A 14,113-nucleotide genomic window follows, 5' to 3' on the forward strand; every position below is an offset into this window, starting at 1 on the left:
TCAAGGACAACTCATGGATACAAAAATACATTCATTGTAACGGCAAACAGTGGAAACATTGTCTTTCTCTATAATCTTGTCGATGCCGTTTCGACCCCTAAGGGATAAGGGGATCTCATAAGGACATGGGACACCTGGGGTTGGCTGAATTGTAGAGCAGAAGTCAATTCAGAATGTCAGTGCACCTCTGGCTTGGAGGGCAACCGTCCCTTTGATTTTCAGGTAAGGCTAGCTGAAGTGCTAAAGGATAACGTTTCCATGTAGATGAGCTGGGAACAAGGCACAGTCCCTTGGTCAGCATAAGAAGCTCCTCAAAGCTTGCGCACTCCTACAGGTCAGGATGCTGTGCCTATCCTTACCTGAAAATTAAAGGGTCAGTTGCCCCCAAAGCCATCTTCCTTTTCAAGGAAGTGCACTGACATTACAGAATTTACTTCTGCTCTACAATTCAGCCAACCCCAGGTATCCCGTGTCCTGATGAGATCCCGTTATCCTATAGGGGTCAGAATGCCATCGACAAGAATATAGAGACAGACAACGTTTCCACTGTTTGCTGATAGAATGAATGTATTTTTGTATCCATGAGTTGTTCTTAATAGAAACTGCTGTCTCACAACCATATCAACGAATATCGTGTTTTTGCTCTTGATTTACTTCAATGTTTCTTATCTGTTGGTTTTGGTTTGTGTACACATCTGGGGTCTTTTGCTACGATATTCTCTCAACACACTGTCGTAAAAAAATCATGCTGATTGCTGCACATTTTATCAAATAAACCTCGATTCCGCTGAACCATGTTACGCACTGGCTTCTTTATCTGTTTTTGTTTTAAATTTGTTTAATTGCAATATCAATTAGGATCGAGTCTGTACAGTAATATCTGTGATAACCCTAATTGTGTTTCAGAATGAGTTCTATGTGAACGTACGTTTCAAGGATCACTTGATGCCCTGTTCGCATGGACATAAGGGTTGCTCGAGTTGTTGTTTATATCTTTATAAATTGAAGCAGTATTTCTGTTCAAACAAATGTCTCAACTACAAAAAATATAAATATAGATGCAACCATCATTTGTTTTTCTAAAAAATTGCCATCATCATTCCGAATCTGCTCAGCTTGCTTATCATTGTTGATATACTGTGTTTGTAGTTTACGAAGTACCATATTTTGCAACGTTAAAGTACCATATTTTATAATAACAATAACAGTGTTCACGCTCCTCTCTGCGTCAACGCAACTAAATGTTTCTCCATTACGCCGATACATCTGCCACTTGTATCCAATTTTACTATTAATAAAATATGCAAAATTAAATACAATTATATTACGTTTTATAATTGTCGGTAAGCCTTTGGAGACCTTTGAAGGAGTTGACATTGCATCTTTCAGTAAGGATCATGCCAGCAGTGTTACTCTACTAAATCCAAAATGATTGATGGGGATGTTTGTCGTTTTATTGGCTGCCTCTCTATATATCAGAATGTATGTTGGCTGGAATTTTCCACACAAGATAGCTATTTATATTTAATGGGGTAATTGCCACAAGTGCCTGACTCAGAAACTGGCTCACAAACTTCGTAGGTTATAAGTTGGAAATATAATCACATAGGCTCCCGCCTACACTTTGAGTACATGTCTAACTTTCATAGAATTCACAAAATTCCAAGATTTCACTTGGAAAAAACAACTGTGAGTTCTCAGAAGCAGTCACATACATATTGATTTACCTACCTACACAGAATCTCCCAGGTATGTATTGCCACGTGGAACTGGAATGCTAAAGTGCACTTACAGGGGCATATTACCAAGCAATAGCGATAATTATCGCTATTGCTTGGTTAGAGACAAACATTTACCGCTCAGCTGCGGCGATTTTTATCACAGATAAACCTTGGGATTACCAAGGTGTATCGCAAATGCGATAAAAATCGGTCGCAAACCATGAATATCGCTGAAAAGTCACCAATATTCATGCGTTACCGAGCTAATGCTCTTAGCCATGTTATCCACCTCCCATTGGATAACATGGCTAAGAACTGCTCAGGGCAGGTGTTAGCTTTTGGAGATATTCGCGCTTAGCGCGAATATCTCCAAACGTTGGTAATAGGAGATAGCGATGTTAGCGACTGTTTCCAGTCGCTAACATCTTGGCACGCCCACTTTGCATGTCATTAGTGATAAATATCACTGACATGCAAAGTGGGGCCCAAGATGGTCGCTATCTCCTACTAGCTGTCGCTAACTGGTGTTAGCGACAGCTAGGTAATAGGGAGATAATTTTATCTCCGCTTTCTTGGCTTTTAAAGCCAAAAAGCGGAGATAAACCCCCTTGATAATATGCCCCACACTGTGTAACTTTTGGAGTGTTTTGCCAATGTTGAAAACACTCCCAAACAGGGGTTTATCCCTGCCTTTGACTGGAGTAAACCTCAAGATGGAAAACATGTGCAGAAATTGTGACTACTTATGAGCTTGCAAGTTTATGAGTGTTCACCAACTTTTGTATGTGGGCCCACTTGGATTGCCTACAAACTTGACCTGTGAGGAGATGTGCTGTCATCCAAAAATCTACAGTTCTGAAGTATTTCTGTGTGATAAAATACAATTTACATTCAAAACCTGTTAATCCCTAATGTTTTTTTCCCCAGTGCTTATTTATATAAAGAGATTTTACAGGTACGTAATAACTTCACATCAAGGATGGGATTATAAACGTATATTTCAGCCACAAGGTTTCACTTATGCGTGTCACTTATGCGTGCAAAGAGCTTTATGAATCGGACCAGTCGACTTTAGATGACGTAGAAGTCTCATTTTGCATTCAACTTTAACACTTACAACTTTTATGTTGCATCTGCTCCGACTTTTACACTGTTTAATAAATAAATCCTACTGGCATTATTTTTCATGTTTTGCACTCTGGCGAAAACACAGCACGCACCATATATTTGTGAAACTTATCAAATCAACGTGTTACTGACCTGTTTCTGTACTTGCTGGAATACCTGGAAAGATAAAAAAAGAATATATCACATGAAAATTAATTAAAACGAATTATTTTAAGATAATCTCAATATAACATATTGTTTTAGGATAGGGTTATATTGCAATCATAATAAGGCCCGGGCATTCCCAAATAAACGTGGTCCACATTCCTGGATCATGCTGTTTCAGGAAACATCATTTGGTTCGTTTCAGTTTTACAGAAATGTTTGGTAACTTTAGAATTTGAAAGCTTATAGACCCAGTAACATGGGTGACAAATAGAAGGAGCGGGGAGATTAGGTGATTTGCCCAGGATCAAATGTTGTTAAACCGACACTCAGACTGAAACCTGGTTTCTCTTGTTCCAAATTCGGCATCTTTGGCGCTAACTTCACACCCTTTCAATTGTTTTCACTGGGCAAGGTGACCTCACACCAAGGCCTAAGCTAACAACACCCCCTCCACCAAGGCTCAAAGACATTGGGAACGAGGTGACAGCACCTGGCCCCAAGCCATGCTGCTTCTCTTACTCAGCCCCTCCCCAGAGCACCATAATCTCAGGATGATGGCTTGGCAGGGGAGGGGTGAAGAAAAGCACATTGCTGCTGCTCCAGGAGGGCTGAGGTAAAGTGGCCTAATGGCCACAAATGTACCTGGCTACCACAGCAAAGCCCCTGAATACTCGCACCCTCTCAATCTCTTAACAAGACCTGAATGTGATTGCACCTGCTGGGTTGGGGTCTGGGAAAAGACACTGCTTTTGCCTGCCCCACGGGGTACCGAGGTAGGAATGGCCCAACAGCAGGGACATCTTGAAGATTTTGAGGGACCTGGGCCAAACGTACTTTGGGGGCCCCTTCAGATCAGCTTTGAATTCATGACCCAATTTCAGCTCTTTCATGCCTTCTTGGGCCAGGTTCCTAATAGTGCACAGAAACAGTCTCCGAATGCTCAATGTTTTTACATCTAATAGTCATGGACGAGTTTTCAATACTGTAACACAGCAGCAGCACACTAACATTACTAAAAATAATCTCTGGGACACCTCCCATTTCTCATATGTGTGGTTCTGTTTTGATCTAAAAGAAACTTTTTCTGTAGATGTTACATAAAACATAAACACAACATTTCCCTGCAAAATGTCTGTAATAGGCTTTCAAATATCACCCACATTAAAAAAAAGATTAAAGGAAACCGGAATCATTCAAAGTCATTAGGTCAATCTCAGCAGAACAGAGCTAGCTCTTTCAAGGGGGAAGGGGGTCGGAAAGGCTGGGGCCAGACCCCACTTTGCACATGCCTTAAAACGTCTTTGCGCCAAAAGCCAGAGTAACACCTGACCCACAGGGAGGCGGACTCTCAAATGCACACCCTTCCCTGCCCACCACAGCATAGACTCACATCGCTCAACGCCAGGATACCCTCCCGGGTGATCGTGCACTCTACAAATCTACAGAATATAACAACTTAGCTGCAGAGGGATTGCAGAGGCAGGGAAAAAAATCAGTTAAAATGTCACCCTTAGGCACCAGTCCATTACCCAATACCCGAGTGCCAGGCTTCCCAATCTGACCCTTATGCTGGATGATCACAATGTAACATGAGACTTATATTTGAAATTAACGTTCTCATCCATGTCATGCTCTTTAAATCACAATCTAAAGGAGCATTTGCCAATGTCCTGTGTATTGACAGGACAGGTCAATCCAAATAATGAAGTGCAGGCATTGGATGTCTCTTGAAGTAAAGGTGCCAAAAATTGTTTAGCACAGATGACTCCGACACCCGAGACAATATGTTTGATGGATATACATGTTTGTTGCTTTATGGCCCTTATGATGAAAATACTAAGACATATGTCTCAAAAACAAATTTGTGTCAGCTGTATTTGAATGTGATCAGGGGTAAAGGCCATATCATAAAATCAATTGGGTTGCCAGTATTTGAATTTGTCAGTGATATCTAGGGGTTGGTTTATTTGTCAGTAGTAATATGCACAGTGGTAGTGCTAGTGGTAATTCAATAAATGTATTTTTTCACAACATGAAAATACAGCCAACAGCTTCAACCGCAGCCAGATTCAAATACCACTGACACGATGTGCTAACTTGATCTAACTTGTTCTTTTTGTAGTATTCTGGCATTTTTCCCCCTCTTGAACAGTGTCCTGGACTTTCCTTATGTTCTCTTGTTCAGTATCCTGGCTCCTATGGGGCCAAAGGTGTGTTTTAGATCAATACAATTACATGTTAACATATCCCCTTTGATGCTTTTTCATTTAACCATTACTTTTTTCAGACTTTTGCCACTGGTCACCCCATTAAACCGCTTCAGATAATGGTCTGTACCTCAAAGTAAGGCAAGTCCCAGTGAGTCAGGAGTATGGGAGTAGCTGCACAAGTTGTTAATCTTTTAAAAAAAATTAAAAAAAAATCCACCAAGCAGAATACAGGAAGTAAAACATATTACATAATGAAGATAAGCATATGTAGTTCCCAGTTCCTCGCCCTCCACAACCACTAAATAATACTTCAAGAACAAATTATTGTGAGATACAAAGTGACCACATACACAGTACAGCCTACTCAGAACAGGATGATTTCAGCTCCGAGGTACAGCTTTAGGTCTGGGTGCCCAACAGTGAGCAACGCTTAATAGACATGACTTCCAATCCATACCAATACCTCATATTTGATATATTTTACATTCACATTCCTACTTATCTTTCCCCCTGTTACAATCAGGAGTCCTCTTCACCTTGCTGCAGATAGTCTACTAATGGTTGCCAAAAGTTTTTGGGCCTGGAGGCTTGAGGTATGCTTTCCTCATAAGTACCTAATGTTTCTTTACAGTACAGGAGATCATTGATCCAATCCTTGAATCTAGGTGGGCGTTTGCTACCCCATTTCATGGCCACTTGGCGTTTTGCAAGTAACAATGCTACTGCGAGTAGTTTGCGTCGCTTGGCCAATTGCAATTTATATATGCCCAACAGGCACACCAATGGTACATTTGGGATCCGCTCCGGAAGCATTTGTGTGAGCGCCATCGTCACTTCCTCCCAGTATGTATTCCGGACCGGGGAAGCCCAGGCCATATGCAAAAAGTCTGCCCCGTGTGCATAGCACAAGTTGTTAATCTTATCTGAATGCAAAGTATAATCTTGTTGAAGCCACTACTTTTGTATGCATATGGTATTTCTACAGCACAAAGCTAGCCAAAGGAATGTTTCTGAGATTTATTTTGCACAGTGCCTGCATCTCACAGTAGAGTTTAAAAAGTAATCTTTCCAGAGTAGGAGAATATTGATCTTATAATTGGGACCAGATTCATGGAAGATTTGTTTTTGGTTTGCTTAAGTTTTATAATGCGGACTTGACGCAAGATCTTTTCAGGATTTATAAACCAGAGCAAATTGGTATTTGTTACACCACTCATCCACAATGGAAAAAATTTCAGGTTTTTCAAGGCATAGTATTTTTTTGTACTGCAAGGGGACCCTTCCAGTACAAAACCTAAGCTAGACTCTCGCAGACACCTTTGCACCATAGTGCAAATGTGTGTGCATGGTGCTCGAGTGCCTAATGGTGTAGTGGTGCAAGGGAGAAGGGTAGACATGGCACTTTCCTGCTCCCACCCTGTGATGCAACACAGCAAATTTGGTTGTTGCACGGCATTAAGTGACACTTTTGTAAATCTAGGTCTTACTTTAGAACTCATGGCATTGCAAATAATTTATGGTATTGTATAAAGAAGGTGTTAGACCTGGCATCATTGGCATGAGTCTCTCCTCCATTTTTTCTGTTTGCCTCCTCTGTTTACGATGTTTTTGCTGGTAAATGCTTTGGGCACTGTGCCACTGCTGATCAGTGCCACAGTGCAAGTGCTCCCTATGTGAAATTGCTGTATTGATTGAATTCCATGTTTGGCTTATTTGGTTTACTGTCAGTCTCTAGTAGAGTGCACCAGGAGTGCCAGGGCTTGTAAATACAAATGCTGCTAATGGGCCTGCAGCACGTGTTGTGCCACCCACAAGAGCGGCCTAGTAAAAGTATGTCTGAAGGTCTACCATTGCTAGACCACGTGCAGTCTGGTACTGTCACGCAGACTGTGCAAGTACACCTACTTGCCAGTCCCTAAACCTTCCCTTAACTTCATGTTAGTCACCCCTATGGTAGGCCCAAGGGCAGGGTGCATTGTAAGCATAAGGTAGGACAAGCCTGACAAGGTTGGCATGTCCTACTAGTGAATTACAGCCATATTCGTTTTTCACTAGTGTAAGGTAACCTGCTCTCCATCAGTTAGAATGGGCTGCCAGGATTATTAATGTTATAATCCTAGCGGGCTCGGGGAGCATGGTGCAATGTCGAGTTTGGTATCCCTGAACTCAGGGTTTAATAACGCATCCGTTTGTGTGGATGGTTTTTGGACTCTGTGTTTGAAAATAGCACTTTTAGAAAGTAGCTATTTTCTTGTCTAACAGTCTACCGGTCTCTGCTGGTTCTGGTGTGCGTGTGACAGGAGCTGGGTGGCTCCAGAGGTCTGAATGAGTCAGTGTGGGATGAGTGGGGCATTTGCATTGAGAGTAGGGGAAGAGTAGCTCCTGATAGCCTGCCCTGCCTGATACAATGCTGGCTCCGCCCCCCTGCCGGGCGGCTGATGACTCTGTGCCTGCCTGGGGCTTTCCTGGCCCACCTCCTGCCGGGCACTTGATGGCCCTGCCCCTGCCAGTGACAATGCTGGCTCCGCTCCTGCTGGGCGGCTGAAGACTCTGCCCTGCACAGTGAATAGGCCAGGTGCTTCGGCCTGGCAACACCCACAACAAACCCAAGATGGGGGGAAATTCCCCTGCATAGACAAAGGGATCAAAGCCAAAAAGGGGTATAAGAGAAGGACCCCTGAACCAAGAATTTAGATCACTTCTGACAAGGAAACCTGAACCAAGGACAAGAAGCCTGCTGATCTAGGGACTGCCTACCCCTTCTGCCAGAGTGCTGTTTGTTGGGGGAATCCTGCATTGCTTCTTTATTTTTGCCAAGGAACCAGGAGAGAGGAACTGTGTGTGTACTCGCAATCTTTGCTAAGAAAATCTCCAAGGGCTGGAAGAGTGCCAGTCTCCTGTTGAAGTCACAGGGCTAAAGGACTTCATCTGCTTAAAGTGCTGTTTGCTGGAACTTGTGAATCCAGCCCCTCTGAAAGAATCCAGCAATCTCGACGCCGACGGACGCCGCCGAATCCAGCTCGACATCGTGAGTAACGGCTCCAGTGTCCCGCTTTCTCGACGTCGGCCGCCGGGCCCGATCGACGCCAGCAACAACGCCAGTGAGTAGTGAGTTCGGCTCCAGCTCCAAGTGACCCCGTGTCTGCACCGCTGCTGATCGCATCGACTTCGAGCCCTCTCGACGCCGTGAGCGCTGCTCACTCTTGCAACATCGACATCGACGACACCGTATCCTGCTTCATCTCGTGAGCGCTGCTCCTGCCTGACTTCGGTTGACGCCGCTGCAGATCGCCCCGACTCCGAGGCCCGATCGACGCCGAAGACGCGACGCCGGACATCTCGACGCCGCTGATCATCGAGTGCTTCACTTTTCCAAGGTACTGTGTTGTGGGGGTCTGTGCGACTCCGGGCTCGGCGTAGTGCTCCTCGCGGTCGACGCCGAACCTTTGGATTAACTTTGCCTCGACGTCGTGTGACTCCCGTGTGGGTTACACTGTTGCCAAGAATTGTGTTTTAGAGAAGAAGAGTTGCTTTTGATACTAAAGACTTTGTGCTAAGAAGAAACCGTGCTTGAACTATTATTTTTCCTTCCAAGAGTATTTATTAAGATTGTGGTATATTTTGTCGTTATTTGGTCTTGTGCTAAGCCTATATAAAAATCCTTATTTTTATAATACTACTGTGTCGTGTCCATTTGTAGTGTATTCACTTTATTACTGTATGTGGTCATAAATGCTTAACGCACTGCCTCTGAGATAAGCCTGTCTGCTTTGCCAAGCTTACAAAAACAATAAAGGAGTATCCACTCAAAAACAGAGAAAACGTGAAAATGCGTTCCTCTGGATAAGGGCTCAGGTGCTCAATTCAGCACCATGTGCCTCAGCCTGTTTTCGGATAATGCATATCCTTATAGAAGACCCCTCACTCACCAACCTAGTTGGTGACATGCTTCATCATCGGGGTCCCACCCCATAGGCCGAATGCCTATAGGGTGTGCTGCGACACCTGATTACAGTGGAGCTGGTTCGTTTTTTCTTTTATATATACACGGCGATCAAACAGGTGATTTAAAAAGGGCCAACACTACTCACTGCAAGTAATTTATTCTTGAGTGCTTGAACCCTTAATTAAAAACGTGTTGCACCTATGCCTAATTAGGTAGGCTTCGGTGGTATAATTAGTGTTTGATAAAAATAGCTAAGTGTGCTATGTGAGGTGTGATAAATGCTATAAGTTTAAAAGGGTCTACATGTTTCAACCATCATATTATTCATTGGTTTTCGTCAGGACCATGTGACTGAACTGGGTGGTCCACACACGCTAAGGTGCGTCCTGCCCTAGTCCAGATTAGAGTGCACAAATTGTGGACTCGTGTAAAATAAGTGCTTATTCTTTTGTTCAAAGAAAAAACCTGTAAAAACAGGGAAACAAAAAACAAACAGGACGGGGTCACATACAGGGGTAGACAATACATATATGTCACATTTAACATACACAGCCATACCAAGTCAATAGTTGATGATAATCCTGAGTTTGGAACAGAGGGATTCATCTATTTTAGTTACATTGCTACAGTGCTATAACAGGACTGTGGCTGGTCGCTACTCGAATAATGCCAAAGAAGTGGTGTCGACCTAGTTCTGGCATTTAGTGAATAGCTAGTGAAAAATAATCGGCGTGCTATGAGTGAGTGATCTCTACTTGTGATCACGAAGTGAACGGCTGCTGAAATATGTGGGCAGTCGTGACGTCGCTTTTGGTGAATTGCGACTAGTATTGTATTTTGCTTACGCTTCTTTGCGGTATTGCCGCTTCATGGGCACCTGCACTTCCAAGACGGCAAGAGTCCGTCTCCTTAAAATCCTTATGTAGAAAAGAGAGGAAAAGAAAAAGTTTGCCCGGTTTTAGTTTTTCTGACCAATTGAACATGTGGCCTTGCCCGCGGGCTTTCCATTTCAGAAATACGAGGAACCTTTTGTTCCTTCATTTAAACGGTTGCGCATCACTTACTTGCTGCTTCTGTTCATCAGGCGGTAAACCTACTTGGTTCCGGCTGGTGGTGCCCCGAGGAGTAACCGGTGCTCTCTGTGGCTGCGGGTAAAGTACCGTTTGGAGCGCTTCCTGGTTAGGCGTGGCCGTATCACGTGGGGTAGTCACGTGACTTTGCCATTGGCCAATCAGGTAGCTCCGAGGGCGGCGCTTTCGGTTGATGTCATCGGTATCTAGCAGACGCAGTCAGAGAGAGTCTCTTGTTTACGTTGCCATGGAGACCAATCGTATTTCATATGGAATCGTTTTTTATCGTTTTCCGAAGGGCATTTCTTCATTACTAGGGCAAAGTAGGGGTAACTTATAACGGATCAGCGGACAGAGTCAGAAGTCGACTTTATTAAATGTATAATTTTGAAGTCTACATTTTGCTCGGTGTTTTGAGCAAATTTCGATACATCATGATATTGTTTGTGGGTAGTGATTCATGTCAATACACTGTTCCACGGGATATTATCATTCAAGCCAGACTTGTGGGTAGACAACCTATATACCCATCTTTGCTCCTTTTCGAAAAGTCGTTTAGTCAGATTCGTTCCTGGCTTGACTTGCTCAATGATGGTCCATTCCAAGTCATCTGGTGTATGGCCTTTTGCAAGAAAATGTTCAGTGAGTCTTGTGTTAGTCTTTTGGCACCTGATAGTGCTTCTATGTTCACCTATCCGGAGTTTTATTTTCCGGCTCGTCATACCCACGTATCTTAGGTCACACGGGCATGTCAGCATATAGACAACATTCTCACTGTTGCAATTTGTATGACTCCTGATAGTCCAGGTTTTATTTGGTTCCAATTGCAGCGTTTTTGTGTTCCTAGTGAAGGGGCAGACACTACAGGTACCACATCCGAAGTGGCCTGTCACTTTCGGTAAATCCCATAGAGTTGTTTGTGTCTCCCTTTCGGGGGTTGTCTTTTTTGGTCTTGTGTTGACCACCCTGTCCTTTATACTCTGCGCCCTTTTGAAGCTGAACAAGGGTTTTCCCACTCTAGGTTGCCAGTATTTAGGATATTCCAGTGTTTCCTTATTATTCGGGAGACGTCATTGGAAATGGTGTTATAGGTAGTAACACATGTCAGGGGTATTTCTCCAGCTGTTTTGTTTGTATGCTCTAAGAGACCGGAACGTGGTTGGTTCCGCGCACGTTTTTGGCTCTTTTGGAGAATCTTTTTTGGATATCCCCGGTTCTGCAGTTTTTTGGTGAGATCCTCTGCCTGGTTCTTGTAATCACCAAGTTCACTGCAGTTCCTACGAAGCCTCAGATATTGGCCATAGGGTAGGTTTTCACGCAAAGGTCTCGGGTGGAAGCTTTTGAAGCGTAGCAGGTTATTTTTTGCAGTTGGCTTGTGATGGGTCACAGTTGTTAATTTACCTTCTGTTTTCGTGATTGTTATATCAAGAAACACAAGTGTATCTGGACTTTTTTCATAGGTGAAGCGTAGATGTTCATCGCAAGTATTTATCCAGTTAAAGAAGGAATTCAAAGAGTCCTCAGTGCCTTTCCATATGGTCAGCACATCGTCGATATACCTGCGCCATATTAGGATGTTTGAGCTATAGGGATTTGTTTGACCAAGGATGTACTTCTCCTCGAAATCGTAAACATACAATCCCGCTATGCTCGGAGCAAAAGAACTGCCCATGGATGTCCCACCCGTCTGTAAGAAGATCTGGCCTTCAAACTCAAAATAATTTCTTTTGAGAGCCAGTCTGGCACATTCCAAAACGAACTCTCTAGGGGTTCTCGACGTCCACTCTTCTTTTTCAAGGGCTCGACCTAGTACATCCAGTGTTGCGTCTTGGGGAATACTGGTGTACAGGCTTTCTATGTCGAAACTCACTAGTATAGTGTCATTCGCAACAGTAAGTTGATCCAGAATCTGAAGCAGACTTTTTGTATCTTGAAGGTATGTGCTTGTTTTTTGTACCATTTTTTTGAAAAATACATCACAGAATTGTGAAAGGGGTTCCAATACCGTCCCTATGCCAGACACGATAGGTCTGCCAGGTGGTGGTGTCTTGTTCTTATGTATCTTGGGGAGGGTGTAGAAATACGGAATCTTTCGTTCACTCCCACACAAGAAATCAGCCTCTTGTTTAGATATAAAGCCTTCCGATTCGCCATGTTCCACTAGCGATTTTATCTCGCTTTCCAGATCTTCTGTTGGATCCACTGGTAGTCTGCGGTAGCTGGTTTGATCTGCTAGAAGTCGGAGACATTCTTTTTGATAGGCTGTACGGTCTTGTACAACAATACCTCCGCCCTTGTCTGCAGGCTTTATCACAATAGTGTCACAGTCTCTCAGATTGTCAAGGGCACTTCTTTCTTCCCTGGTTAAATTCATAAAGGTTTTTTTTGGGTTAGTAGTCTCAATCTCATTAAAGACGGCCTGCTCAAATGTGGAGATTTCCACTGGAATCAAGTGTGGTGGTGGTAAGAACGTGGACTTAATCCTAAGTCCAGTTTCGTTCATGTCCAAGTTTTCTTCATTGTTAGTTTTTTTCTCAAAGAAGGCTTTCAATCGTAGTTTACGAAAGAAAGACGACAGTTCACAGTGCAGCCTGAATTTATCAAGGTTGGCAGTGGGTACATACCCCAAGCCTTTGTTCAGCACTGAGTTTTCAGCCGTGCTCAATTGTCTGCTTGACAGGTTTGTTATTAAGTTTTCCGACTGCTTGGGCCTGCTTGTTGGGGGTTGTTCCTGTTCTTGTTCGCATTCGGATCTTCCGGTGCCCAATGTACTTGGCCCCCTTGATTCTGGGGTTTTCTTCTTCCCCGTCCTCTCCCGCCCCGGTATAAAAAAGGCGGTCTGTAAGCATTTGGTTGGAAAAAAGGTTGCTGGAACGGTGGTTGCCAGCCATACATTCCCATATTTTGTGGGTTGTAGTAGGGATCAATATACCCTTGCATCGGTACTGGGTTCAAGGGTGGCCAGTTGCCTTGTCCTCTACCCCGTCCTCGCCCTCGTTGTTGTTTGGTGCTTCCGCCACTCGAGTTAACACTGGTGTTGGAGGTATTACTAGAAGCATTGCTGGAGGCGTCAGAATTATCATCATTTTTTCAGAGAGTCTTATGGCTGTCTTTAGGATTAGGACTATCCAGTCATGCGTACAATGCCACGCTATGGCTGCCCAGTCTTTCCGAAATGCTTCATCCTCAAAAAAAATACGTGGTGCGTTAGAAACCAACAACCCCTTGGGTGCCATGTTATTAGTCAAATATTGTTTGAGTATGGTTCCATGCAGGATGGTTCTGATTCTGTTTTTCTTCAGTTCCGTTAGGTTTTCCCAATCTTTTGTCGTGGAAATGCTTTGTGCTATGTTCACATCCGCGAACACTGATAGATCACTCATAATTTCATCAATTTCAGCCGAAGTGTAAGACTGGGCAGCCATAGCGTGGCATTGCACGCATGACTGGATAGTCCTAATCCTAAAGACAGCCATAAGACTCTCTGAAAAAATTCAGGTGGATATCCAACTGGCGGAAGGAACTATGAAAACCACCATCACAGGTTTTAAAAAAAAGCTGGATGAACTAAACAAGGAGATGACAGAGTATAAAGAGAACCTGTCACAACAGAAAGTACAAAAATTTCAGAAAGACTTAAAAAGATTCTCCATGATAAAGGCTTACCCATACTTGGATCCTGAGTATGTACCGCCGTCAAAAGGAGATGATAATTCTGACGCCTCCAGCAATGCTTCTAGTAATACCTCCAACACCAGTGTTAACTCGAGTGGCGGAAGCACCAAACAACAACGAGGGCGAGGACGGGGTAGAGGACAAGGCAACTGGCCACCCTTGAACCCAGTACCGATGCAAGGGTATATTGATCCCTACTACAACCAACAAAATATG

At 43.6% G+C, this 14,113-nt stretch overlaps 1 protein-coding gene across 1 annotated transcript in view; it reads right to left on the reverse strand.

The window, feature by feature from the left end:
• Window positions 1-14,113, reverse strand: part of LOC144771837 (zona pellucida-like domain-containing protein 1) — a 558,912-nt gene that overhangs the window by 39,736 nt on the left and 505,063 nt on the right. Inside the window, exon 10 of the mRNA XM_078656105.1 lies at window positions 2,982-3,005. Coding sequence (XP_078512231.1) covers window positions 2,982-3,005 — 24 coding nt within the window. The remainder of the gene's footprint in view (window positions 1-2,981; window positions 3,006-14,113) is intronic.

The sequence above is a fragment of the Lissotriton helveticus genome, chromosome 8 (genome assembly GCF_964261635.1).
Source record: "Lissotriton helveticus chromosome 8, aLisHel1.1, whole genome shotgun sequence".
Taxonomy (NCBI): Eukaryota; Metazoa; Chordata; class Amphibia; order Caudata; family Salamandridae; genus Lissotriton; species Lissotriton helveticus.